At 40.9% G+C, this 26,652-nt stretch overlaps 2 protein-coding genes across 4 annotated transcripts in view; both read right to left on the bottom strand.

The window, feature by feature from the left end:
* LOC127809643 (uncharacterized) overlaps positions 1-26,652 on the bottom strand; it is a 71,890-nt gene that overhangs the window by 1,197 nt on the left and 44,041 nt on the right. For 2 of the 3 annotated variants that reach the window (XM_052348601.1, XM_052348603.1), the window contains 2 exons: positions 9,694-11,473; positions 464-557 (listed from right to left, as the gene is read on the bottom strand). In XM_052348601.1, coding sequence (XP_052204561.1) covers positions 464-557; positions 9,694-11,473 — 1,874 coding nt within the window. Of the gene's footprint in view, positions 1-463; positions 622-9,693; positions 11,474-26,652 lie in introns of all 3 variants that reach the window. The other variant, XR_008025182.1, reaches the window with a different exon arrangement.
* LOC127809644 (phosphoenolpyruvate carboxylase 1) lies at positions 11,485-26,237 on the bottom strand. The gene has a single exon (XM_052348604.1). The coding sequence runs from the start codon at positions 25,609-25,611 to the stop codon at positions 25,372-25,374; it is 240 nt and encodes a 79-aa protein (XP_052204564.1). The 5' UTR covers positions 25,612-26,237; the 3' UTR covers positions 11,485-25,371.

Below are 26,652 nucleotides of genomic sequence, written 5' to 3' on the forward strand. Positions count from 1 at the left end.
GTTGAGCTCAATTCTCCAACTTTTACGAGTCTTGGGTTGGTCAGAGCTGATTGAAGATGACAAGGCAGTCTGGGAAAGTAGCTCATTATGCTTAAAGTGGTGGAAACAGAAGAGATGAGACTTTTTGAGGATTTTGAGATGAATGTGCCTGAATCAAAGTTCTTTTTTCATAGTTTCGTTTGCAGTTAAAAGGATTTTATGTTATGAGTCTTCGTTTCTTTTCATACTTGTTATTAAAGAGCATATTTTTTGAGCAACTTATTGGTTGACTTGTGTTGCACCCTTTCATGCTAAAAAAGGACTCCATTTACTTGCAAAATGATTGTCAGGTAAGTTTGTCACCAAGAGCAATATGCAATTCATATTTTTGAAATTGGGAAAAAAAAAATAAAATAACAGAAACAGCCTTGCACAAAGAAGTGAGTGCCTGAAATCTCAGATGAAGCTGGAGAAGAAAAAATACCAGTCAGGAAACCAAGCCAACAGCTCTGCCAGAACTTGAACAATAATCAAACCGTGCACCTCTCCCTCATGGGGAATGTGCCCTTCTTTTCCAACTGTACATATAATGGAATACATTAAATCCATCCCTTCCAAGTAAAAAACAAAAGGGAATTATGTCTGAAACATAGAGAGAACTAATTCATTAGTCATTGGTAAAATCTAAGCTACAAGGATTAGTTAGGGAAAACATGATTATTTTTCACTTCATAATTGAGAAGCATTTTGATGGAAAACCTACTACGGAGCAGCAAACTCCTAAGAATTACACAATCAACTAGAAAAATAATCCTAACCTCCTTTAATCCCAGATCAAACCAGTTGGTATCATCATAATAAGTTCACTCAAAGCCATGATCAATCCGATACAGGGTATCCATCACAATTTTGGCACCTCAATATCAGGCCAAAGTAACTATCAGCTATATAGTTAGTTCTATAACCACCACATTGAATTTACAGAAAAAAAAAACCACCACATTGAGCTTTTTCTTTTACATGGAAACACAAATCCAATATACTTTTACAAAAGATCAATATTAAGGGTTCTTGTGAGGTAAGGTACTAGAAGCCTTTCATAGAAGGATGTATACAATGGATTTGTAGAAGAGAGCTTAACTTATACAACACTTTGCTTGTAGAATATAAAAGAAACAATCAAATATGATCAGGTAAACATGTGCCCTTGCAAGCTATGACATACAATTGAGCACAGGCTACAAGACAAGAACGTCAGGTGCTAAGACTAGCCAAAAAGACAGTGATAGAAGGAGGAATATCTGATTTTCTCGAGAACAGGAAAGTTGGAAGACTATAAATGTGGTCAATGTTATACTAACAAAGGTCAGGTACCCCTACCAGAGTTAAGTCTAGAAAGCCTATGTCCAAAGGATGCAGGCAGTTCACTGTCACCTGATACTCCTTTAGTGAGAGTGATTGTCCATAAGCCCTTCCTATAGTTGGGAAACTCTTTCCAGTTGGTAATCAAGGAAAAGGCCATTAACTAAAATAGGGGGCCAGCATATCCAAGACCTTGCATCTAAACCTTAATTAAGTCCCTGCAAATCACGCATGGAGGGATATCCAGGTCTGACTCAGCCAAGGATGCTCAGAGCTGCCCTATAATTCAAAGGCAGGACATGAAATTCATCAATGGTGAGCTAGAGTACTCTGCAAGAGGGTACATCAACTAAATTTAGGAAGTGGCACAAGAGTCCAATGGGGCCTCAGGTAAAGAGTTTCACATGTCAAGTTCCATGAGTGTCCTGAAGGTCAGGGCTCGTAGCTAAGAGAGTTTGCAATACCTTGCTTGATTGATACTTAGTCCTGAGGTTTAGCTTACAAAGAAGTCATTTATATCACCTCAGAAGGTTGGTGCAGGGAGGCACTTGCTGAAATGGATGAATAAGGCATCTAACATGGGAGGACAAGGCATACTGCATAGGCAAAGGTGAGTTGTACCACGTACACAGAGGCAACAAGTGTACTCAACTTATTGTCCTTGAATGTGTGCGCTTCATGAACAAGGAGAGAAGATGAGTATCTTATGATGCATGCCAATTCCTGGTGAGCTACAATCATGAGTTCTATAACAATAATGAGATATAACATGAATCAATACAAGTAGAGTTGGCAAATGGGCTGGGCGGCCCATCGGCCCGGCTCCCAGCCCGGGCCGGCCTGGTACTGTAGCAAACAGGTCGGGTTGGGCCAATGCTTTGTGACCCGCAGCCCGACCCACCAAAATGGCCCAGCCCACGTTGGCCCATTTATTAAGGGCCATAGGGCCGTGCTGGGCCCCCATTTTCCATTGCCCGGCCCGCCTCCCTCGCGGGCCAAATTCGGTTCGGCCCACAAAATGGGTGGGCCAAGCGGGAGGTGGGCCAGGCTAGGCCGGCCCGTCCATTTTCCATCTCTAAATACAAGGCAATTACTAATACAAGGTTTCACCTTCATGTTTGTATGGCCCAAGTGATGACACATTGCCTCTGCCTATGTGGTAGGACTAGCTATCGCTGTGCTAAGCAAATGATTCCATTTGTCAACCCCATTAGCCTTTTAGTTATCACAATGTATTGCCAATACACTACAACAAGACTCATGGAGTATCCATAACTCTATGGAAGAGCTCTGTGCCAGGGTTTCCACTCATCAGTAAGGCTGCCATGGCAGGCACTTGCTGAACTCAACCATCAAAATTCTCAACATGAGCACTTGTTCTCCATTAAATAGGCCTGCAACACCTCCTTGACTCGATTGAACAAAATTCTCCATCTGAGGACTCCACCAGCCTGTCACGGCACACCTGTGAATTTAGGATGCTGCTAGCTCGGATTGGATTAGGTGGTTTCTACCGACACAAAACAGAACAGAGCGAGGGAGGGAGAGATCGAGAGTGCAGAATGAGAGAAGGAGAGAGAGATTAGAGCAACGGGAGGAAGAATCAATTCTGATATGCAATTCAATCGTAATCTTCCCAGCAAGCTTGGGAATATTTAAACACTCAATAGGTGGGAGGCTGCCACAGTAGATCCCTTCTCCATGCGATTGTAACTGCTCTTTTGTCCTATTCTATTCCCCCTCCATGCGGGGAATCTTCCAGTTTGGCTAACTAATATCACTAGTGGAGTTACAGCAGTAAAAATAACAAGATTACAGCAATAGGGAAATTATATTAGTAAGCTAAAAATAAACTAAGACTTATAGCTGCTTGAGCCATCAGTTCCAGGGCCCCTTCCGTGACAATTCCCCCTTCCTTACACCTTTCTTGTACTCAAGAAATGCTGAGGAGGCTGGCAGCTCTGGGGAACCGTTTGAATAAGCTAGGTAGGTACTCCCAAGTATCACTACCTGTTACCCCACCCTGCCACTTCACCAGTACTTGAATGAGTGGAACCCCTTAGCTATGAACTACCCGTCTATCCAGAATAGCTTCCGATTCTTCCATACCATCCTTCTCCTCGGGGATGGTGGGCATTGCAGGGTTCACTTGCTCAGACCCTACTATTTCCTTTAACAAGGAGACATGGAAAACTGGGTGGATTTGGATCCCCTCCAGAAGCTGTAGTCGGTAAGCCACCTTCCCTACCATTTCCAATATGAGAAACGGTCCAAAATATCTAGTTGCAAGCTTTGAGACCGGCCTTTGAGTAATAGCCTTCAGGTGGGGTTTCCTCAACCTCAGGTATACCTTCTTCCCTACCTCAAATTCCCTATCACTTCTCTTCTTATCCACAACTTGCTTCATCCTATTTCAAGTTATAGCCAATTCTTGTTTTAGTTGTTGCAATACCACCATTCTCTGTTGCAAGTACTCTTCTACTGAGGCTGCAATGGGATGTTCTCCTATAACTGGTAGTAGAGGAGGCTTGTAACCGAAGATGACCTCAAATGGAGACATCTTTAAGGAAGAGTGGTGGTTGGAGTTGTACCACCACTGGGCTAGGGATAACCATCTATGCCAACTGATGCAAATACACCTCAAATAATTTTCTAAGCCCTGGTTTACCCGCTCGATATTACCATCTGTTTGAGGATGATAGGCTGAAAACTTAGTGCCCAAAGCCTTCATAAGCTCCATCCATAGTGTGTTTGTAAAAACCTTGTCACGATCGGAGATAATTGTCTTGGGAACCCCATGCAAAGCTACCACCTGATCCATGAAAATTCTAGCCACTTCTTGGGTCGTATAAGGATGGGCCAATCCTATAAAATGAGTAAATTTTGTGAACCGGTCTACCACAACCATTATACTGTCCTTTCCTTCCGACTTAAGCAGCCCTTCGACGAAATCCATAGAGATGCTAGACCAGGCTTGCTCGAGCACTGGTAGGGGTTGTAAGAGTCCAGGGTAGGCCACATTTTCAGTTTTGCATCTCCTACAAATGTCCCAACCCAACACGAATTTTCTTACCTCTGCTCTCAGCCCCTGGCCAGTGAAAAAGCTGTTTCACCCGAAGGTAAGTGTTTTGGACCCAAGAGTGTCCCCCCAATGGAGATTCGTGCAGTGACTGTAAGATCCTCCTCTTGAGATCTTCATTATTCCCAATCACAATCCGACCCTGATGTCTCAACATTTCGTCCGCCAATGTATACCCTTCGGCCACTTCAGATCCCACAACCACCCTTTCCAGTAATTCTCTCACTTTATCATCTCCTCCATAGCTTTCTATCACCTACTGGCACCATTCGGGAATGATAGTAGTTATGGCTGCCGCACTCCCCTCCTCATGACACTGTGAAAGAGCATTGGCCACCACATTTTCTTTTCCCTTCTTGTATTGTATTGAGTAGTCTAAGCCCATCAACTTGGCCATGCCTTTTCTTTGCAACTGTGTTTGAAGTTTCTGCTGTAATAGAAACTTCAAGCTTTCGTAGTCCGTTTTAATTATAAACCTTCCCACTTCCAAATAATGTCTCCATTTATCTATAACCATCAACACCGCAAGAAACTCCTTCTCATATATGCTAAGCCCCAAATGTTTTGGGCCCAAGGCTTGGCTTAAGAATGTCAATGGCCTCCCTTCTTGCACGAGGATTGCCCCCACACCACTCCCACATGCGTCTGTCTCTAGGATAAAGGGCTTACTGAAGTCGGGCAGCCCTAACACCAGCACATCACTCATGGATTCCTTTAATTTCTCAAAGGCCCCCTCAGCTTCAGGGCTCCAACTGAAGTTCCCCTTCTTCAATAACTCCATTAATGGTTTGCTAAGGATTCTGTAATTTCTTACAAACTGACGATAGTACTCGGTCAATCCTAGGAACCCCCTCAAAGATCTTACTGAATTAGGCCTCGGCCATGACACCATAGCCTCCACTTTCTTTGGATCAGTGCTGACCCCTCCTTTAGGTATAATGTGCCCCAAATATTCCACCTGCCCTTGACCGAATGTACACTTAGATTTCTTAATGAAAAGCTGGTTAGATTTGAGGATGTCCAAGGTGGTCTTAAGGTGAATTAGGTGCTGGCTAAGGGAAGGGCTGTAGACTAGTATGTCATCAAAGAATACAAAGATAAATTTTCGAAGATAAGGTTCGAATATTCGGTTCATTAAGGATTGAAAGGTGGTTGGCGCATTGGTAAGCCCAAATGCCATTACCAAGAATTCAAAGTGCACGTGATAGGTTTTAAAGGTTGTCTTATATATGTCTTCTGGCCTCATCCTAATTTGATGATACCCTGAACGCAAATCAAGCTTTGAAAAGATTTGAGCTTAGTGAAGTTCATCTAGGAGGTCTTCCACCAAAGGTATAGGGAATTTGTCCTTAATGGTCATGGCATTAAGTTGACAGTAATCCACACAAAATCGCCATGATCCATATTTTTTTTTTGACTAATAAGACAGGAAAAGCAAAGGGACTTTGACTAGGCCTAATAATGGACTGTCGAAACATTTCCTTAACCATTCTTTCTATTTCATTCTTTTGAAGTGGAGGGTATTGATAGGATCTCACATTAATGGGTTCAGTATTTGGCTTTAGGTGAATGGTGTGATCAAATGATCTGGAGGCAGGGTAGGGAGTTGGGTTCCATGCAAAGGTCCTTATCTTCTGCCAGCAATTCATTAATACAACCTAAGTGATTTACTTGGTCAGGGGTTTCCTCAGTTGACCTGACAATTAGGTAGGCACTTCTGTGCCCTCCTAGGAGCTCCTCAACTATTACAATGGAGAAGAGGTTTGTCAACTGACTCCATTTCCCCTTAAGTAACTTCTGCAATCTTTTTCCTATTATCATTTTGCATGTTCCAGCCTCCTTACCTCCTATTAATATCATCCTTCTTCCTTCCTTTTCAAATGACACCTCCATTCAGTTAAAGTCGAAGCTAATTGGGCTTACTCCTTTCATCCAATCAACCCCCAATACTACATCACATCCCCCCAATTGTAACAATCTTAGGTTTGCTTCGAATTGCTCACCTTGCATCTCCCAGCAAAACCCAGTGCAAGCCAATGTACTCATCACCCGTTGGCCATTGGCCACGGTCACACTCAAGGGTGGTGTACTCGTGAGCTGACCCTAAGCCTCTTGACCATGCCTTCATCTAGAAAATTGTGGATACTCCCACTTTCAATTAAGACCATCAGGCCTTTTCCTTTAATCTACCCCTCTACCTTAATTATTTTGTTGTTAGTTACCCCCTTCAGGACATGAATGGATATTTCTCCATTGTCCTCCTTGGCCCTTCCCCACCTTTTTCTTTTATTACCTCTTGGTCAGACTCCTCATCTCTTTCTAGCCGTAGTATCTGCCTCTTGCACTGAAGTCTCACATGGTATTTTTCTCCACATCAGAAGCACAATCCCGCTAGTCTTCTCTGTTCCCTCAGTTGCTCTCCAAAATGAGCTGGGTTGGGGCCTACCACTCATCTCACCCCACTATTTCCTTTTATCAGGTCTCGGTTGGGGTGTCTTCCAGCAACATTAGATGACCCTACTACCACTCCCCTCATTTACTGCCTCTGCTTCCTCATTAAGGCTTCTACCACCAACTCTTGTAGCCTAGCATTCTCTGAGACTTGCTCCACTGACTGAGGCCTCAGCCCCTTAACCATTGGTCTAAGCTCATCATTAAGGCCACTTAGATAACTCGATACAAAGTAGGTTTCTAATAGGTGTGGATTGTGTTGGATTATGAGAGATCTCAACTCCTCAAAACGTTTTTGGTAGCTCTCCACATTACCGGTTTGCCTCAGTTTGTTAAACTCCTCTACCACGTCCACCATACTTATTTCCCCAAACCGTTCACACAACCTTTCAGAGAATTCCTCCCAAGTGTAAATCTTTCCCTGGTACCATGCATCAACCACCTCATTGAAATAAGCTACAGCCAGGGGTACCCTCTGCCTCTTAGGAACACCATACCACTCAAACTTTCTCAAGCATTTCCTCAGCCACCATCGAGGATTGACTCCCTCGAAGGTGGGAATATCCATTTGGGGCATCGGAAACCCCGGGTGCTGATGATTTACAGGGCCTTCCCGACCCCTGTCCATCAACCCGGCTAACTCCTTTTTTGGATCCACCTCAATCTCCGAAGTTGCCCGTCCCCTGTTAGTCCTGTTCCTCTGTAGGATTGGTTCTACGTGCTCTCTAGCTGGAAAATCAGGGGAACCCCTTATCGAGTTCTAGCAAGCAAACATAACCATGAATTGTTGCATTTGAGCTCCTGGGTTCTGTGTGTTCTTTGTTGGGGAAGCACTTGCTATGATGTGCTCCTAGTACTCTCCTTTATGCAAGTAATCAAGCTCACAGAAATAACTTCTTCACAGCCCACTCCCTCTTTTGGGGGCATTCATCTCTACAGTTAGAAGAGTCTTTGAACCATCCATAAATTCAATCCAAACTCTTTAGGCTACATAAAAACTCCAATGTAGGTATAGAAGATTGAACTTTATTAGATTTTCTCTTCGGGTTACTTGCTATGGAGGGTTTTATAGAACAAAGGAGTTTGAATTGAAGCAAAGACGTGTGTCAAAACATGTGGATGAGACACTGAGGCTTTTCCAATCACAACGGGATTACATCAAGGATTTGCATCAAGTTCTTACCTATTTGCCCTAGTAATGGATGAACTCTCTAAACAAGTGCAAGAATAAGTGTCATGTATATGCTATTTGTAGATGACATAATTTTGATGGAGGACGAGGCCTGAATGCTAAGTTCAAGAGATAGAGGAGCACTTGAAATTTAAGTAGAGTGCTAACCGAATATATGAAATGTACCTATATGGATGATGTTATGATAAAATTGGATGATCAAGTCATACCAAGAAAATATCTTAAATCAGTTGCACAGAGAGAGAGAGATGGGGAGATTAAGGAGGATGCTACCCTTAAAATTAAGACAAGATTGGAAAAATGCATCTAACTTTTTATGTGAAAGTAAGATTCCATTGAAGGTAAAAGGAAAATTTATAAGAACTATGCAGCATATAATATTGGAAAATGAAGTGTCAACATGAGCAAAATATGTGTAACCCAACTAAGGATGCTAAGATAGATGTGTGTCCATAACAAGAAAAAATAAAAGTAGAAATGAGGTTTTGTAATAAGGTCAGAGTGGTTCCATTAAAGATAAGATGCGGAAGACAAGATAAAAATAGTCTAGTCATCTAAGAAGAAGACCAATAGAGGCTCTTGTGAAGAGAGTGGATGGAATAGAACAAGTAGTTAGCAAAAGAGGTAGGAGGGCACCAAGGAATAATTTCTTTTTTTGGGGGGGTTGGGGAAGGGTGGACACTTAGGTTCAATGTTAAGTTATATGGACCTTACAAAAGATGAGGCCATGGAAAGCTAGAATTTATGTAGTTAGCCCCACATAGGGGGATAAAAGCATGGTACGTTGTTTTTCTTCATGGTTATTGTGCTATCATTTATTAAAATAGGGGGAAAAGGAAGTTGAACTATCATGTGTAGTTCTCAAAATTATTGTCATATCGGTGTTATGTCAACCACAATATTTATTAAAACTTAAGCGCCCCCCCCCCCCCCCCCCCCTATTTATTTTATACTCATGAAGAGAAGGCAAAGCCGCATTAATCCAACCTCCACAAAAAAATCCAGATACTGCAAATTTCTCACAAAACAGCAGTATCTAGTATGTCCTAATTGCACTAGGAAGAACTGAAGCCTATGATGGATCCATTCCCACTCTACCCTGTGCAAGTTATTGTCTCGTGTACCACAAAAATGCAGAATTTTTCCATGAAACAGCAAAAGGGCATTCCCAGAGTACAAGTTAAACGACAAATACATATAGTCCTGAGTGTATGTAAATAACATTATTCAAAAAATGCAATGAGGAAAAAGCTATAGCAACATAATATGCAGTCATTAGTTCTCAGAATTCCTGTTCCATTTATCGCACGGACAACTAATACAATTTAACTGTCATGCTTTTCTGTTCAAATGCATAAATAATGTCGTCAGAAAAACATGTTACACATAGCATAATATTGAATTTTCTGAGAAATACAGAATGCATAAAATAACAGTTTTCTAATTTCTTCTTTATAATAAAAAATATAATTACTTGTCAAAAAAATAAATTAAAAAATAAGCAACAAAACAATTGACAGCAAATACATATAAGAGAATAACAGGAGCAATAAAAAACAATTGCACGTTTTTCATTATTTCTGTAACTAAGCAACAGCTAAATAAAGTGCATTAGAAGTATTTCAAGTACCTTCAGAATCTTTTCGAATCGAGTTATCGCCTCTGAGATATAATACATCAGTCCAGTCTAAATCTAAGCCTCCCACGTTCGCAAACTCATCCAGCACACGACCAATGAGATGGTAAGAGACTAGACTTGTCTTGTCACAGGCTTCTTGGAGAGCAAGGTACCTGTTTGCCCCTGTATTGTCATGCAAAAAGCTCCCCTCACAAACAGAAATTTGGAGCTTTTCTGAGTCAACTTTATTTTCTTGTCTGTCTGTGTGATTCACATCTAATCTTGCATGTGGGGATAAATGGGAAGCACAGCCAATTCCATTAGTTCTCCATGTAAGCAAATGGGAGTCACTCATTTCTGGTCTCCTTGCACTTCCAATATCAATCTGATTTGCTTCCATATTATCTAAATTGTCAAATTTAAAATACAAAGCAGAAGCAGAAGCATCGGTATCTAATAAATCCAATTTTGCAGAATGCACAGTTTCAACTCTTTCAAAAGAGTCAGTTCTTAACCTTATGTTGCTTCCATGACCTGAGGATGTTTCATTCCTTCCACTTGTAGAGCCAGGTGACATCAAATTGGCCAGATTTGTCTCCCCAACAAATTCTATGTTGTCTTCAGGATCATTGGGATGAAACAAAGAATTTTCAGAGAATAACTGTTCTTCGGCTTCATTAATGCTGTCCTCATCATAAGCATCAGAGCAACTTTCTTCTAGATTTTCAATATATGCATCCGCAAAATCATTGTCAAACTCATATTCAGGAAGCAAGTCCCACAAAATCTGCTTTAACTGAGCACTCACACACAGTACGGACTCTACTTCTTTTGCTATATTCCCCTCGGAGAAAAACCTATAAGGAGCACTTTGAGATGTCCTATTGATAATATTAATAGCTTCAAATAAATAGTCTGGAATACTGTCCATATCACCACATTCAAAAAGATACTCTGTTAATAGGTTCCTTATGGTATTTCGTAAACTTCTATCTGATAACTCAGCATTTGGGTCCAGCAGCAGTTGCAAAATCTTCAGTTCAGGGAATCTCACCTCTTTGAGAAGCCATATTGCCTTTGCTATCTCATTCTGCAAGGCTACAATTTCTGGTGAGAATCTCCAAAATTGTGGTACAAAAGGACATCCCTGTATTAGACTAGATGATAAGCTTCCGACTGCCATAGCTTTAGCAAGTGGTTCCTGCAGCTCATCCTCTTCGCTAAGTTTTGATAACATTTCTGTACAAATTTTCCTCACTCGATCAGTTAAAATGCTTCGTCCCCATCCAGATTTCAATGGATACAACTGAGGCACATATCCCCGGATGCCCGTAAGTTTCCGATGCATCGCACTTACGGTTACAAAAGGCATATCCCCAAGTCCATCCAATACCTTAGTAGCAGCAGCATGATAGGAAGGGGGTGGAGGAGTCAACAGGTTAGCAAGATTTCTTTGGAATTTGTGTGAGTTCTTGAGAAGCTCACTTAGCTGTTCAGCAATATTTGTTTCACAATTTCCTTTCCAGTTTCCATCGATTTCTGGAAGACAGTCTCTGATGATCTTTTTCATCTTCCATCGGGTCTTCTCAAACTGAATTGAGCCACCTGTCAGTATCTCAGCAAAACGCTGAAGTCCACTGTTGGTCATGTCATCAAGCATTGAGGAAAGCTTCCTTAAATTATTGGGCAAGTCAAAATTTTCAAAGTTATCTTGATCTACATGATACGCTCTTTCAAAATTGCATGCCCCAAATCCCTTCTCGATAAAAGCTTTTATGATCTCGTAGTACACCTGAAAAGTAGTATTTACATGATCAGCAGAGAAAATAACCATTCAAAAATGGAACTCAGTAGGACGTCTTTCCAGCAAGTCAACATATACAAGGGGAAGCCACCAAGAACATCAAACCCTACAATATTCCAAAGGGATTCAGTGGATAATACAACTGACTCTGAGTTATTCATTTCTTCTAATGTCACAAAATTACAATTTTATTATGTCTCTAATATATACATATATATACACATACATTATCTTTATCCATGCATAAGAACCATACAAAACAAAATAAAAATGCATGTGGCACCAAGATACAACAAGGGATGCAACAGATTAGGACATACTGATTTAAGGTTTTTGTAAATAATACAAAACCAATTCACTGATAAAACTGTAGCAGGTACATGATTATGTAAGCAGAGGTGACACGACAGCTCACTTCCACGTTAGTCAGCCAAATCTTCATAATGTCTCTCTCTAGGGATGAGTATCCATGTGAATCTCCAAGTGGCAATCTCTAGGGTGGCATGTGAATCTCCAATGCATCTGTCCAGGGATCAACCATGTGAATCTCGAAACCCTCCACTTAGGATTGAGTCCTTTCCAAGTTCTAGCCTCAGGAGATGACGTGTAACTCTCCATAATCTCTCCCTCTAGGATTGAGATCTCCATGATGCTTCTCTAAGTACCAGCTCTGTGAGGTGGCATGTCACATCTATATATACACTCCCTTTGAGGATCAAGACTCAATTAACACTTAGTACCTCAACATGCACACAAGACATGAAAATGTATCCCAAACCATTGCAAGGCTTCTCGATGACAGGCCACTCTTTCAAGATGCCCCTGGTTTCTCATCTTGAAATGCCAAACCAACAATCCTAGTAAGATGGTAGCCCTTCCACATGTATTCTCATCTTAGGACATAACCCAAAAAGCCATAACATGACATTTAATAAGCAAGATAAGTAAATATACATTACATGTGCATAACCATTGAATGCTATGTCTCTATATGCTATGCACATGAAAATGATGGGTGGACTTACCAAGTGATGAAGTTTAGAGCTATATAATACTTTGAACGGTGGATCTTGATATACAAGAAGTGTTTTAAGCCCAAACAAGAATTGGAAGGTCAATCTCTAACTCACAAGCATATTCATGGACTTCAAAAACTCTCAAAACTCAACTCTGCACACCTCACACAAGTTCAGACACGTCCAAAGCCCTCCTTAGCCAGTCACAACCCCTTCTTATAGGCACATATCAATCAGACCCTTCAGAGACTATTATATCCTCGAGATATTCCATTTCTTAATGTCATTTTGGTCATTTCTCAAGCCAAGTTCTCACTGGTTTCTTCCCTTGCAGACAATCAAACCCTTCATCCCCCTTTTGCAGAGATATGCTCCCCAATAACCCTTCTTTTACAGGTGTATCAGCCCCTTTGCAGCCCCAAAATCATCTTTGTAAGTGGTCCCCTCCTTTCGTCTTATTCTCCTAAGCTTATGATTGGTAGAAAGCAATGCAGAGTGAAGGGCTGTACTACCTTGAGGATGTCCTCGTATTGGAGATTCTCACCAGAGATTCTCCATCAGGGCAAGCCATGCACAAATCAGGACTTACCTTGGGTTAGAATTTAAAGGTTAGATGCTTTAGTGCCCTTGGCCAACAAGTTATCCCAACAATGATGTAACACACACTTAAGCATAAACACCCACTTTAATTCAAAGTTTAACCCATCAAATGATCAAAGTACATTCTAAGGCATCCATTATGTCGCTAATAATGTGCCAATACCATGTTTTGAACCCGACAAACTTTGGTCCATGATTGGGTCTTCAATCCATTGTCAAACAAAAAATAGCAAAACTGTCAAACATTCTATTTCAAAATAGGCAGTGCAGTGTTTTCCCAAATTTTCAGAAATTCAACAGCCTATTTTGAAATATCCCAACCCTATTTGAAATAGACCTTCAAAATTTCAATTTATTATTTTCTCTAATTCTCTTCTATCATACCAAGTCCCACCCTTGCAATCCATTGGTCCTCAAATCACCCCATGGATCATTTATATACAGTGGGTCAGTTTCACTGATTCTGGCCTAAAGCTATTTTTCTCAGTTTTTCCAACCCAAAAATTCCATAAGTTACTTTAAAATCTCAAAAACAGGACATAAACTTACAAGTCATTATAACTCCTACAAAAAAACAATATATCAACAGTTAGCATGTCGATTACTCCATTTATCACATATCTGACCAAACATTACATATGATGCAACTATGATCCACGGTTCATGCACTTGTTACAAGAGATACACATGGAAACTGCCTATAGAATACTTTGCTATTTGAATTCTTCACCAGGAAAGGGATTGACGTTTTCTAGATATGACCATGTGAACATAAAGGCACATGTTGATTACACAGGTTCTGACACAAACAGATCTACCTTAGAATATTGCACTCTTGTAGGAGGCAATCTATCAAACTAGTGGAGGAAGAAGCAGTAAGTAGTTGCAAGATCTAGTACTGGACCTGAATCTAGGTCTATGGATCATGGAGTGTGTGAAACACTATGGCTGAAGATCCCGTGGAAAGAACTTGGATATATAGATGAAAGATCTATTGTACTATTTTGTGATAATAAGGTACTAGATCCAATAATGCCCACAATCCAATCCAATATGATCAAACAATGCATATTGAAAATATTTTGTTTGAGAAGTTGAATAAAGGGGCTATTTGTTACCTATATGTGAAGACAGGAGAACAGCTTGCTGGCATTCCAATAAAAAGTGTTGCAAATAATATTTTCACACTATCTTGGGCAAGCTGGTTTGAAAGATATCTCTGCCTCAACTTAAGGGGGACTGCTGACAAATTGTATGCATTAATTTAGGGGCTTTTAAGTTAGGGCATGATTGCCTTAAGTTAGGTGTTTGAATGATGGACATGGAAGACTTACTCGGGTAATGGGCTCACCATAGAATAAAGAAGATTATATTTCCTAATGTAGATATGGAATTTACAGTTTTTCTGTATTAATTAGCTGCCTAATTAGTTAGTTTCCTAATTGTATAAGCTTCCTTAATAGCTAGTTTTCTTAGAAGATGGATTGATAGTTTCCTTATGAAGGTGTCAAGATTCACCTTAAATATGACTTAAAATCTATGCTGAATATACAAGAATTCAAAGAATTATTACATGGTATCAAAGCCATGTTTCTAGGTTATTTTTCTCCATCCTTGATTGCCTTTCTCTTTTCCGGTCCTCTTTGTCTCTTTGGCCTTCATTGTCGTTCTTTATCCTTCATTGTCACCATCACATACTTGGAGTTGTGCCGTCATTGCAGCCTTTCTTAATCATTCTCCCTTCTTCATTACAATATGTCAACAGTTTCTTAGGATTCTACCTCAACTATTATAGGTGAACTGCGAGCCTCACCTACGACTGTCACCGCAACAAGAAGTGAAAGCGACTTCAACAATATAAATCCTCTATATTAGGTTGATGGACTAACTACCTATAGTGGCGTCAGGTTTTCTCAAAGGAAGAGGGAAGATGGAACATCTTACTAATCTTGGCCCGAAAGAAAAAGATCTACAATTCTAAGTATGATCCAGTAGCCAAAATCCAATCAACAGTATAAATCCTCTATACAAGGGGGGATGTTCGTCACCAAGTATTACAACCAGATGACTGGATTTTGGCTAGAAATATATCACAACCATGGTATGAAACTGGAATGCAGCCATGACATTCAAGTGGTTCAAGGATTACTCGAAAATGATCGAGTATTTGAATTTCTTGCAAGATTGAATTCTGTGTATGATCATATCAGAGTTCAAATCCTTGGTAAAGTTCCTATACCAACTCTTTATGAATGTTTCTCAATTGTTCGTGTTGAAAAGAGTCGACGAGGTGTTATGCTGGAACCTCATATACAAGAGGTAGCAGCAATGATCTCTTGTAGACCTGGAGAAGGAGGGAATAAAGGAAACAATAATTTGCAACCAGCTAAATCAAGGAAACAGTCTAGCAAAGATGGACTGTGGTGCACTTATTGCAACAAACCTCGCCACACGTGAGAATTGTTTTAAACTACACGGTAACACTCAAGTTTTGGCATGAACAAAAGGATTAAAGGGCAAAGTAAATAGCCAAGCTAATGTGGCTAGTAAAGAGCAATCACTAGTTGACACTGCCCAGTTAGACAAGGAAGAGTCTACAAAATTCAACAAAGAAGACGTAGGAAGATTGAGATGTCTTCTTGAATCCTTGGATAAAACTTTAGGTTCTTGTTCTCTTGCAAAAAGTGGCCAAAAGTGGTATGTGTCTCATGACTAATTCTTTTAATGCATCACAGACTAAAACAGGTAGATGGGTGGTTGTCGATTCAGGGGCAACTGATCATATGACTCATGAAAACTTTTTCTTTGATTCATATGAACTAACCCTAGGAAACCAAAAAATTACTGTAGTTGATGGTTCTCCCACAGATATTCTGGGCAAGGAACTCTTCATCTTACCCCTTCCATATCTCTTACAAATGTCCTTCATATCCCTAACCTTTCAACTAATCTTATGTTTGTCCAAAAAATTACTTAAGAAATCCATTGCAAAATAACATTTTTTGACTCTCATTGAGTGTTTCAGGATCAAGTCTCGGGAAAGATGATTGGATTTGCCAAAGTGTGATGGGTTGTACTACCTTGAGGTTCTTGGCAATGGTCGAATATAGTCTCCTTTCTCTCAAGCCCTGTTAACCACATCTAATAAACAAATGATTTGGGCACATCATCTTTGTCTTGGTCATCCACCTTTGTCTCTCTTAAAACATTTGTTTCCATCTTTTTCTCTCTTTTTATTGGGAAAGATGATTGGATTTGCTAGTGTGTGTGATGGGTTGTACTATGTTGAGGATCTTAGCAATGGTCGAATAAAAGGAAACTAGTCTCCTTTCTCTCAAGTCCCTTTTAACCACATTTAATAAATAAATAATCTAGGCACATCATCTTCGTCTTGGTCATCCCACCTTTTTCTCTCTTAAAACATTTGTTTCCATTGTTGTTTAAGATATGGTTGTGATAGATTTTTAGCGTGAGGCGTGTTAATTTGCTAAACATTGTCGTACTTCATTCCCTATAAATTCAATGAAATGCAATCAGCCTTTTACTTTGATACATTCTAATATTTGAGAGCTAGCAAAAATTCTTGTTCTTCATGGAGCAATGGGGTTTGTCACTTTTATTGATGGTTGTACTAGGACTACTTGGTTGTTTTCAATGAAAGACAAATCTAAAGTTAGTTCACTGCTTCCTCAATTCCAAAAAATTATTTTTACTCAATTTGAAACAAAAATAAAATGGTTTCACTCAAATAATTCCAAGGATTATCTCAATCAAAATCTCTCTTCCTTTGTTTATCAAGGAAGGTATTCTTCATGAATTTTCATGTGTTGAAACCCGATAGCAAAACGAAGTGGCAAGCTGGAAAATCAGTCATCTCCTAGAAGTCACTCATGCACTTCTTTTCCAGTCCAATGCTCCAAAATTCCTATGGGGGGAAGCAATTCTAGCAGCCATTTATCTCATAAATCATCTTCCTTGTAAAGTCCTAGCCAATCATAGTCCTATACATATCATGTCCAACCATTTTCCAAACATTGTGTCTACTAGAAATTTGTCCCCAAAAGTATTCGGTTGGGTTGCTTTCTTGCATATTCACAAAACTCAACAATCAAAATTTGAACCCCAAGAAGTGTTTCTTTGTTGGAACCCCAAGCAAAAGGGTTACAAATGTTATGATCCTTCTAGTCAACGCACCTATGTTTCTTTTGATGTCACATTCCATGAGTCTCATCCGGAGTCCCCAACTCAGTTTAGGTCGATCTCGTGTTGTAATGTTGTCTATAAAATCATTTCAAAGATTTTGGCTAATAGGCTAAAAACAGTGCTTCCAGACTTGGTTGATGAGTCCCAAGCAACTTTTGTGTCAAGCCGATCGATAGGAGATAACATCTTACTGGCCCAGGAGCTAGTGCATCAGTACCATCTTCATAAAGGGCAGCCGAAATGTGCTATGAAAGTTGACCTCACATTGGCTTATGACTCAGTTGAATGAGATTTCCTATTAGATATCCTTCAGTTGATGAACTTCCCGCCTAGGTTCTGTGGCTAGATTCATGAGTGTGTCACCACCCCTTGCTTCTCAATCAAGATTAACGGCCAATTGCATGGGTTTTTTCAAGGAGGTAAGGGCCTAAGGCAGGGAGACCCGCTATCGCCCTATCTGTTTGTGTTGGTCATGCAAGTGTTGCAGGGTATCGTCAGTCGGCACATCCAGTCTCCCGATTTCAAGTTTCATTGGCAGTGTGAGCAATCTAGGTCGGTGATGCTCATGTTTGCTGATGACCTCTTATTATTCTCTCATGGAGACATTACTTCCATTAGAATTCTCAAGGAATGCTTGGGAAAATTTGCTTTGATGTCTAGCCTGCATGCTAACCCATCAAAGAGTGATTGCTTTGTGCCCTGTCGGGATGAGGCCTTGAGAGAGAGTCTATTCCTTGCTTCGACATTTCGCAGAGGTCAGTTCCCCATGAGATATCTGGGTGTCCCCCTTTTATCAACGAAGCTAGCCTATGGGGATTGTAAGCCCATCTTGGATAGAATTAGGAGTCGGGTGTGCTAATGGCGCAGTCGGTCGTTGTCTTTTGGAGGTAGGCTTCAACTAGCTCATTCGGTCCTTGCTACGATATATATGTACTGGGCGTCTGTCTTTTTGTTGCCCAAGCGGGTGATTAAGGAGTTAGAGTGCATCATCAGGAATTTCCTTTGGAGTGGGTCAATGGAGGATTCCCACAAAGCTAAGGTCACATAGCGTGATGTGTGTTGTTCCAAGGAGCAGGGAGGTCTTGGATTAAAGCATCTTTATTTGTGGAATCAGGCAATGCTGACAAAGTTAATCTGGAGGCTCTTGTCAGGCGAGAGCGAGTCCTTGTGGGTAAAATGGATCCACACATTTCGGATTAAGAACAAGTGCTTGTGGATGCTCCCAGTGCCGCATTCGTGCCCCTGGTACTGGAGGAAACTCTTATTTGTTCGGCATGTGGTCAGAGATAAGTTTGGGTGGAAGGTGGGGAACGACAGTCGTGTTTTTCTATGGTATGATAAGTGGCACCCCCTTGGGATCCTTGTTAACTGTTTCTCCTATCAACTCCCCCGGCGGCTTGGTATCTCGATTACGGCCCGTGTCTCCGACATCATTGTCGATGATAGGTGGGCGTGGCCGTCGGACTGGACACCTCCATGCCTAGAGTTTATCCAACACCGAATGCCAGGCCCCTTAGGGTTGGTCACCATGATGTGCTGGTTTGGACCCCAGCTCAAGATGGCGCCTTCTCTGTTAAGTCTGTCTTACAAGGGTTGTTAGAGTAGTGAGATCGTGTCCCTTGGTATCGACTTGTGTGGTTTGGGTATAGAGTCCCTGCGCATTCATTTATTCTATGGCTAACAATTAGGGAACGATTATATACTCTTGACCATGTTAACCTGTTTCTTCCATTTCCCAATAGATGTTTTCTTTACAGGGCAGATTCCGAAAGACACAACCATCTATTCTTTGATTGTTTTTATTATAGGCAGGTGGTGTCCTTTTTCCAGCGTTCAAAGAGGTTTGCATGGCCCTGGCGTCGATGGGAGACGGGGGGCTTGTGGGCGGCGGCTCGATGGAAAGGAAAAAATCCTTGGCAGGTTGCTAATCGTTTAGTCTTGTAGGTGATGGTCTATTTTTTGTGGTGTGAGCGCAACAACCGGTGTTGGCGTGATTGTGAGCGGTCTGCAAACTAGCTCGCCCATCATATCCAGTGTGTCGTGTGGGCATAGTTGGTCACTATCCCTTTTCTCCATACTCTTCAGAGCTGTGCACTATGACATTTCTGGCGGCTCCTTGCCAATCAGCACTCCTAGCTTAGGTCCCTATATTGACAGCTATGGCCCTGAGTGTGTGTTCTTGGATGTGTCCTGGGGCCACTTGGTGACACTTACATGTTCATCCTTTTGGTCCTAGGTTTTCTCTCTGTGCTCATTGTCTGTTGGTGGCTCTTCTGGGGCTACCTTCAAGTTCATTGTTTGTTCTTGGTCTCCTTGTTGATCAAGATGTCGTGCATTGGAGCACCCCTCACCTTGGAGATGTATTCTTCTGGAGTTGTTCTTTATTCTCTTTTTGATGTACCTCCGTTGTTTTCCTTTTGTGTTTTTATGATCCAGTCATGTATGGATCTTGTGTGTCTGTTTTCATTTATGTGATTTTGTCTCTAGGGTATGCCCTAGTTTGTGTTTTGTACAGATGTTTTCGTTCTATTTATACATATTTCTTTCACTTAAAAAAAAAAAACCTTTCTATAGATCTCCTCACACCCATCTTCAAGGGGAGCAGTCTAGAGACGAGGATGTGTGCTTAGGTTCTATCTCCTTTCTAGAGCTACATGCAAACCTTCTTGATAAACCACCATCATCATTATCATCATCTCAAACCCTTCCCAATGTTATCATCCCAGAAACAATTAAATAGGTTGCAGATATCACTACTACAAAGGACATTGCAGCAACTAATACTGTCAACATTAAACCTGCCAATGTCCATGAACCAGCCAATGACACTACAAATATCCTTGAACCTGCCAATGGCACTGCCAATGTCTGGGAATCTATGAATGACATTGCAAACGTCCTTGAACCTGCCAATGCCTTTGCACCTGTCAATGACACTGCAAATTTTCTTAAACCTGCCAATGACACTGCTAATGCCAGTGAATATGTTCAAATCCATACCCCTTTAAAGCCACTAAACCAGTATTCAAGAAAAGCACAACCCTCATAGCCACTCAAGCAAGTCCAAGAATAAACTCCAAGCCTAAATAATGTAAACACTTTGAACTTGTTCAATTCTGAAACTAACAATACTGTTGTTTGTGATACTAATTCAAATTGTAATCTCTATCTTCCTATTGCTTGGAGAAAAGGAACACAAAAGTGTACCCAACATCCTATAGCTAATTTCATCTCCTCACAATGACTATCCTCCCAACACAAAAGTTTTCTCTCCACCTTGAACTCAATCGAAATACCCAAAATAGTATATGATACTTTTTAAGGGAAAGAACCGGAGTATGCCACGAAAGACGAGATAAGAGTTTTGGAGAAGAATGAAACATGGAAGATTGCGGTGCATCCCAAGAAAAAGAAAGTAGTTGGTTGCAAATGGGTCTACACTGTTAAATTAAAAGCAGATAGAACTATTAAACGGTACAACGCAAGGCTAGTTGAAAAAGGCTACTGTCACGAGTAAGGCTATGGTTTATGGTATTTTTTTTTTTTTTACTGCTGTAATTTCTGTTGTGTTAGTTTGTAGCCATGTACAAGTGGTTATAGTGTAGTGAGAGCTTGTTACAACCGTGGAAGAGTGTAAAATCCACCTCAGCAGGGATCCACTCCTCCGACACCTTGTATAAATCCCCAATGACCTTCGTGGATTGGGGTATGTAGAATGTTGAAGAGAATTATGTTTTCTCCCTCAACATTCTCTCTCTCTCCTCTCTTTTCATTTCTCTCATTCTACAATTGTTTTCTGAACTCTGTTCTATGCCTTCCTAATTCATACCGAATTAGGCACAAAACAATTGTCAGGCTTAGGTAGTGACAATTTTGGTATTAGAGCTCAATTCTTAGTTGTAACTCTTTGGAAATCTAATCTATGGCAGAGGGAACCCGCATGAAGAATCTTGAATTGCAAATGCAACAAGTCAGCTCGACTATGATAGAATTCCATAACAGAGACGATCAATTGGAGATTGGGTCTACACGAAATCACGAAGCGATCATTGGCAAGATGGAGAGTTCAATAGAAGGGTTGGAATGGCGTTTGGATGGAGCTCTCACTCAGATGTGGGAGGAGATGGGAGCACAATTGTAAATCATGGTGATGTTTACTCACCAAAATTCGACAAGGATTTCTCTCGATTTTCCTCCTAGGGAGAGAATAAAGCCTATTCTACAGGAGAATAGGATGAATCGTGTGAATGAGACCTCTAAAATTGAGGTGGATCTAGAGGAGTAAGTAGAAGCAGTTATGGACAAGGGAAGGCATGGTCATGCCAACCCTCATCATCCGGGGTTCCCCATGCCCCAGATGGAGATCCCTGTGTTTGAGAGAACCAATCCCAGATGGTGGTTGAGGAAATGTGAGAGGATGCTCAATTGGGTCAGAGAGTAACCATAGCCATGGCATACTTCAATGAGGTAGTGGATGTCTGATTTCAAGGTTGGGCTAGAACATGGGGAAACTATACTTGGGAGGAGTTTTCTGAAAAATTGTGTGAGCATTTTGGGGAAAGGAGTATGATGGATGTCATTAAGGAGTTTAAAAAGCTAAGACAATTTGGAGAAGTGAGGGCCTATCAATGAAGGTTTGAGGAACTGAGGTCTTTAATGATCGACCACAATCCTCATCTTTTGAAGGCCTATTTTGTTTCCAGTTTCATGAGTGGTCTCAGCGATGAACTTAGGACCGTGGTTAAAATGATAAGGTCCAGAACAGTGGAGCAAGTAACTGAGAGTGCTCGATTGGAAGAGATGGCAGTGGAAGCTTTGATGAGGAAGCAATGGCAATAAGAGAAGGGAGTGATTTTGGGAACATCTAGTCTGGGAGGAAAAGGTAATAACCGGGAGTTAGTGAAGGGAAATACAGGGGTGAAGAGTTTGGGTGGACCAAGTTCAAGCCACAATACAACACCATAAGGAGGGAAACTAATTGAGCAAAGGAGGCAAGTTAGCTTGTGCTTTAGGTGTGGGGATAAATATTATCCCAGACACCAGTGCAAACGACAACTATTGCTTCTGGAAGGAGAGGATGGGGAAATGTTGGAAGAAGAAGAAATAGGTGAGTGTGAAGAATTGGGGGAGGAAGACAATAGAGAGATCTCACTTCATGCTTTGAAGGGGGTAGCAAATAACAAGATTATCAAGGTAAAAGGAAGGGTGAAGGATTGCAGCTTAATGATTTTAATAGAGCACCCATAGTTTCCTGGATGAAAGCATAGCTAGGAGGTTGAAATGCCAGCTCACGGGTACCCAGCCCTTGAGCGTGACAGTGTCTAATGGAAACAGAGTGGTAAGTCAGCTTGTAATGGCTTATGTTGGGAGATGCAAGGGGAGGAATTGGAGGCAGATCTCAGACTCCTACAATTGGGTGGTTGTGATATAGTGCTAGGGGTGAATTGGATGAAGGGGGTGAATCCCATAAGTTTTTGACTTCAATCGAATGGAGGTCACTTTTGAGAAAGAAGGGAGGAAGATGACTCTCACCGGAGGAAAAGAAGCTGGGACTTGCAAGATGATTACTGGAAGAAGGCTATAGAGGGTCTTCAAGAGTAAATGGAACCAGCTGACACAATTGTTCTCGATTGTGGCAATGGAGGAAAGCCCTAACAGCAAGGCAGTGCAAGGGGAATACCACTTACTAGTCAGCGCACCCCTAGGGAGATCTGATTAGGTACACCAACTACACCTTCTTGATGAATTGCAGGTAGAATTTGAGGACCTTTTCATGGAACCCACAACCCTTCCACCCGAGAGTTTGACATGCTAGTAACCTCAAACCTAATGCTGAACCTATTAGCATTAGGTCCTATCGTTATCCTCCAATCCAAAAGACAGAGATTGAGAAAATAGTTAGGGAGATGCTACACCAATCTTTCATTAGACCTAACCAAAGTCCTTTTACTTCCCCAATCCAATTAGTCAAGAAAAAGGATGGATCATGGCGTTTTTGTGTTGATTATTGCCAACTTAACGCCATGACCATCAAACACAAATTTCCCGTACCTCTTGTGGAAGACCTTTTGGATGAGCTACATCTTGCCAAAATCTTCTCTAAGCTTGACCTATGCTTGAGCTACCACTAATGAAGCCTAATGATATACACAAAATAGCCTTTAGAACACACCATGGACACTTTGAATTTTTGGTGATGCCATTTGGGCTCACCAATGCACCAACTACCTTTCAGTCCCTCGTGAACTGAATTTTTGAACCCTACCTACAAAAATTTATACTTGTATTCTTTGATGACATACTTGTTTACAGCCCTACTTTTGACTAGTACTTGGCTCACCTAAGAACCACCTTTAAGGTTATCAGGTTTACTTGTCTAAGTGTGCCTTTGGTCAAGGTCAGGTGGAGTATTTTGGGCATTTAATATCAGGGGATAGGGTCAGCACTGATCCAAGAAAGGTAGAACCCATGATGGCTTGGCCCAAACCAACTACGATAAAGGCCCTGAGGGGTTTTCTTGAGTTAACCAGGTGTTGTGTCATAGGCAAAAGCCCAAAATAACTTTTTGGGCTAAAAAACATAAATTTTTCGTACGTGGGGGGTCCCACACAAACGTACAAACTAGATAACTCTGACATTCAAAACTCCCTCTGAATATTCCAAGAAAAAAAAAAACAGTTATCCTTAAAGAATTTTAATTCTAAAAGGATTTTGGAATATTGGGATAAATATCATTTATAAAATCATAATCCTAACAAGATTAAGAAAGGCTAAAATAAACGTTATCTGTAAGAATTCTAATCCCGAATTAATTAAGATTACTCTATATCTCTCTATAAATAAGCAGGCACCCATTCCTGAAAAGGGATGCCTTTGATACTGATTTCAACACAATCTTTATCATATTCAATGTCTAACTTAAGCATCCGAGTGTTTGCGTGGGGATCTTTCTGCACCCTCGGACTATTTTCTTCCTTGCATACTCACGTGACTTGACGACGACATTTCTAGTCAAATAAATTTATTGTTGTATCTTGACAACAACAATTAGCACCGTATGTGAGAAGTCGTACGAAAAGCCTAAAAGTATTACAATGAGACTCACACAATCTCAAGCCACAAGAAGTCTAATCAAATCAATTAAGAAAGAAGACATTACACGTATGTGATAATCTCATTAATGCTATGCTCCTTTCTTTAATATTTTTTGCACCTGTGACTCTTTCCTTTTCCAATTTTTGCTTTATACACAAATGAATGAAAAGAAAGAAAATTGGAAAAGAGGGTAGGGAGACACTACATATATACATATTACATATTAAAGCTTCTTGAGGAAGCTTGACTGGGGAAAGGCAAGCTAAGCAAGAGTTACATATGATATATATATACATATTACATATGATAGTTTCTCATGGAAGCTGAGGTGAAGAAAAAGCTATTAAGCATATATATACATATATTATATTACATTATAAGACAAGCTTCTAGAAGCTTGATTGGAAAAGGGGAACAAACCCAACAAAAGAGGTGTGTCAATGGCCACGACAACAGCGATCACGATGCTAGACGGAAGGAGAAGCCACTGATGAACATGGACATGATGGAAGCAAGCAGTGAAGGCAATGGTCACAAGAGACTGGCAGCTAAGCACAGTCATGGAAGACTAAAGGCAGCGACCGTGACGAAACAACAATGGGCAGCGACAACAATGGTGGAGAAGCCGACGGCGAACTTGGTGGCGTCGGAAGCAAGCGGTGGCAGCCAATGATGATGGTAAGCACAATTGTGGTGGGAGTAGGTGCCAAAGGTGGTGGTCTCGAGGAAGACCAGTGGCGACGGCTGCTGAAGACCAACGGTCGCGAGAGACCGGTGGGTGAGTAGTAAAAACTAGATCAGCAGTTTGATTCTTAAGAGCATTAAAGACTTATTGGGCAGATTTTTTCAGTTCCCCCACAAGTCTTTTCATAATTTCTTCAATGTCTGATTCAGTTATTGTTGAAGTTCTCGTAAGCAAAATCCCCCCTTTTTCAACATTAATCCGTCTATGGATCCAAACTTGTCAAAACATTACCGCACTTCCAGCTTGTGGGGATTAACCCACCCTTCATACTCAGCAGAAAGTTCATAACACTCTTGAACTGTCTCACTTAGATCCCCCCCATGTAAGTCTTGGGGAATGTTAAGAAACCAATCCAATAACAGAGCGTCATATTCAACAAGCTTGTCATCCTCCGACACCTTGCTAGGAACCAGAAGCCTCAAATGGGCAATGACCGACGCCATCTTCTCTAGACTTCGATTCACCATCACTTAGAAGTTATATTCTTCAAACAAACCCTGAATGTGGGCAATGCAAACTCTGAAAGAAGATGATCTCTCTGCAGAGAGGGTGAGTGCGTGTGAGAGAGAGAGAGAGAGGTTTGAGACCAGCTCGCTGGAAGAAGCCAACTTGATTTTCTCAGAGATCAAAGGTCATGCCCCAGAATTAATGCTGGACCAGTTCAAAGCTTTTGGCGTTGGCAGCCCCAACCAGATCTCCCAAATCCTTCTTCTCTTGATTGGTAATGAGAACAAACCCACCAATACATGCATTGATACCAATGGAATTCAGGCAGCGCAGAAGCCGTTGGAATGTGTTAAAACGCTGGAGCAAAGATCTCTGATTTTGTCGATTCTAGGGCAGAATAGCCTTTTACTGGGCAAGAAATAGGTGCAATAATCATACGGCTCATTAGGCAAAAGCAATGGCTGAAGCAAGCAGAATTCGAAAACTCATATATGGGTTGCTGGAAAAATAAATCTGGGCAAGGGAGAATTAATTTATTTGAGCACCAAGTCGAAAATTTTACACATAAAAACGAAGGCAAAGAATGTCTTGAGCCCTCGAAGGAAAATTTGTGAATACATAGCAAGACAATAAGTGCGCAATATATATATATATATGTATATGGATATTTTTTCTAATTGCGAACGTAGGCGTTATGCCGAATCACGAAAACAAAATATGCATATTCTTTTTAATTGCGGATGTAGACGTTATGCCAAATTGCAAAAACAAATTATGGATAGTCTTTCTAATTGCGGATGTAGACGTTATGCCAAATTGCAAAAACAAATTATGGATAGTCTTTCTAATTGCAGACGTAGGCAATATGCCGAACTGCGAAAAAAATATGGATATTCTTTTTAATTGCGGACGTAGGCATTACGCTTACGATTCCAGCAAGCATATACACACGAAACTAGGGAGCCGCAACATTATGACATAAAAAATCCATTAAGATGTCCAAGGGTCAATAATGTCAATAGACAAAAAGACTCGCCCCTCGAACACGTGGCAAAACTATT

Source organism: Diospyros lotus, chromosome 9 (genome assembly GCF_014633365.1).
Source record: "Diospyros lotus cultivar Yz01 chromosome 9, ASM1463336v1, whole genome shotgun sequence".
NCBI lineage: Eukaryota > Viridiplantae > Streptophyta > Magnoliopsida > Ericales > Ebenaceae > Diospyros > Diospyros lotus.

Excerpts from the sequence above, each read along its gene's own strand:
- LOC127809644 (XM_052348604.1), bottom strand. The coding sequence starts at position 25,611 with ATGGTGAATCGAAGTCTAGAGAAGATGGCGTCGGTCATTGCCCATTTG.